Below are 3,098 nucleotides of genomic sequence, written 5' to 3'. Positions count from 1 at the left end.
AAGGAATAGTCGAGGGGCTGGAGAGATGGCTCAGAGGTTAAGAGCATTGCCTGCTCTTCCAAAGGTCCTGAGTTCAATTCCCAGCAACCACATGGTGGCTCACAACCATCTATAATGAGGTCTGGTACCCTCTTCTGGCCTTCAGGCATACATATAGACAGAATATTGTATACATAATAAATAAATAAATATTTTTAAAAAAAGAAAAAAAAAAGGAATAGTCGAGCACGCCTTTATTCCCAGCGCTCAGGAGGCAGAGGCAGGTGGATCTCTGTGAGTTTGATGCCAGCCTGGTTTACAGAGCTAGTTCCAGGACAGCGCAGTTAGGGCTGTTACACAGAGAAACCCTGTCTTGAAAAACCATAAAGAAAAAGAAAAAAGAAAAAATAAGTAAATAAATAAAAAGAATAAACATGACATGCTGAGCAGTCAAGAGGCTGAGGAAGCAAGACTGCAGTAAATCATTGAGCTAAAAACCTCTGAGAACAGCTGGGCTACAAAGTTGAAACCATGTCTCAACAAATCAAGCAGAAAAATAAACACAATAAAGAATATTCTTTTATGTAGATCTGTCTCAGATGAATAAATCTGTGAAATCCCAAATATAATCCCAGGACATTTTAAGCTAAACAAACCAAAGAAAAGGGCTGTTCAAATTGAATAAGTCAAATTAGATTCAATATTTATGGGAATCTATTAAGTTACTATAGGTGATCTATAATTCAAGCAACAAGACAGAAAAAATATATGCAATAATTTTAATGTTAGAAAATATATCTTACTTCTGGGGTAAATCTTTTGAATTCAGCCATCCAGTTTGGAAGCGTAGACAAAGGGCCACAAACAAGAAAAGGTCCAGGTACTCCCCTCTGAATCATCAATGCAATTGTAGCAATGCACTGAACAGTCTTTCCCAAACCCATTTCATCTGCTAAAATGCCATTAATTCCATTTTCCCAAAGCATCTGGACAAAAGAATACACTATATGTAAATATGAATACAAACATTTACTAAATCAACAAAGGAGTCTGTTTAAAAACACAATCAAAACTATGAGGCCAACCAAAATAATAAAATAAATTATAACAGAAGTCCTTTATCAAAGCCATAAAGTGTTGAAGATCGGACAAGTTCATTTTCCTGTTAAAACACTCAGAAAATGCATAGAAAGTACTGGAGAAATGACTAAGCAGTTAAGACCATTTGCTTCTCTTCCACAGGATCAGAGTTCAGATCCTACCATCTGTAACTCCAGCCACAAGGAACCCAATGCAATCTTAAGGATTCTGCACTGTTCAATAGACAAGTACAAGATACACATGCATACTCCCACATTGTATATACAATAAATTTTTAAAAAATATACACAAATACTTCCTTTATACTAACAGAGGAACTTGAGTAGTGGTATATAATCTACTAAATTATTAGAGAAAAGCCAGGCAGTAGAGGCACACGCCTTTAATCCCAGCACAGAGACATGAGCCAAAACATGAAAACACACACACATTATCAATGATAAATAATAAATAAAATCTGAAAGGCAAAATAACTTAGCAAATAGTGCTTGCTGTGCAAGTCTGCTGACCTAAGCTCAACTGTCAAACTCCACCTAAAGATGGAAGAGAACTGACTCCACAAAATCATTTTCTGATATCAGCATGTGTTGTGGTGCGCACCCCAACCCCCACACAGACACAATAATAATAGAATTGTTTTTAAAAAGGAAACAATTCATTACCCTGAGCCATTCCATGCCTTCTACTTGGTACCACCTCATCACTCCTCCTGTGAAGTGTTTTGGTTGTTGAAAAGGTACAGGCTGTCCATTACATTTCCGAACTGGGTCAAAAAAGGATTTAGAATTCTCCCTAACCGTTTGGGACAATCTATCTTTAATTATACTATTTGAATCCTTATTTTTCTGAAGATCTTCTACACAGAGATTAGCAGTGGAAGAGCTTTCATCCTGTAATGAGAAATATTTAATTAAAAGTTTGATATTAAACGCTGCTAACAAGCCGGTGGCATAGATCTCAGTGGGTAAAAAAAATCACTTACTATGTAAGCCTGGAGTCCAGAGTTCAAAACAAGCATGAGAAACCACCGATAGCACTGACTTCCCACGTACACAGAGACACAGAGGCACACATACACAACATGCATGAAATATTTTTCAAAAAAGAAAGTTTAACAAAATCTATAATACTGTAGCTACTAGATCTGGAGAATAAAACCTGTATGCACAGTAAAAAAATCAAGACATTTCCATTCCCATATAAATGTGAAGTCATTTAAAAAAAATGTGAAGGCATAAAAAAAAAAAAAAAAACAGGGCTGGAAATACCTCATAGTCTTCTGAACTTGCAGAAGACTAAGCTCATTTCCCAGTACCCTCCTCCACTCTAACTCTGGAAAATTCCTTTTATGACCTCTTTGGGTATTCAAATTCACATGTATACATACATACATAGACACATAAATAAAAATAATCTTTAGCTTGGGCAGGGATAGCACATGCCTTTAATCCTAGCACTAGAGAGGCAGAGGCAGGTGGATCTGAGTCCAAACTCAGCCTGGCTAAAGAGTGAGGTCCAGGACAGTTAGTGCTATACAGAAAAACTCTGATTCTAAAAACTAAAGAAAACAATAAGAAGGGAAAAAAAAAAAAGCAATCTTTTAAAAAGGAATGTCAGTGTATTTCTACTTGTGAAACTCAATAACAACTTAATCAATGATGGTTTAAAAAAAATGCCCTTTTTCTTTGTTTTTGGAACAGCCTCCTATGTATCACAGGATGGCTTTGAACTTACTATGAATGCCCGACTGGTCTCAAACTCATAATCCTTCTGGTTCACCTAAAATTACTGGTAATATCAGGCTCAAGGTGCCATTAACTCCTGTTTTAAAATGGTAAGGAGTGAGGCCTGGCAGTGGTGGCGCACGCGTTTAGTCCCAGCACTCGGGAGGCAGAGGCAGGCGGATCTCTGTGAGTTCAAGACCAGCCTGGTCTACAAGAGCTAGTTCTAGGACAGGCTCCAAAACCACAGAGAAACCCTGTCTTGAAAAACCAAAAGAAAAAAGAAAAAAAAAAAAA

General features: G+C 37.1%; 1 protein-coding gene across 1 annotated transcript in view; it reads right to left on the bottom strand.

The window, feature by feature from the left end:
- Positions 1 to 3,098, bottom strand: part of Hells (helicase, lymphoid specific) — a 30,124-nt gene that overhangs the window by 18,664 nt on the left and 8,362 nt on the right. Inside the window, exons 5-6 of the mRNA XM_050160396.1 lie at positions 1,743 to 2,036; positions 783 to 965 (exon numbers count right to left, since the gene is read on the bottom strand). Of these exons, the coding sequence (XP_050016353.1) occupies positions 783 to 965; positions 1,743 to 2,036 (477 nt within the window). The remainder of the gene's footprint in view (positions 1 to 782; positions 966 to 1,742; positions 2,037 to 3,098) is intronic.

This window comes from Alexandromys fortis, unplaced genomic scaffold, assembly GCF_014885135.2.
Source record: "Alexandromys fortis isolate MF-2015 unplaced genomic scaffold, M_Fortis_MF-2015_v1.1 scaffold_10, whole genome shotgun sequence".
Lineage (NCBI taxonomy): Eukaryota > Metazoa > Chordata > Mammalia > Rodentia > Cricetidae > Alexandromys > Alexandromys fortis.
This window is presented reverse-complemented; position numbering and strand designations above follow the sequence as displayed.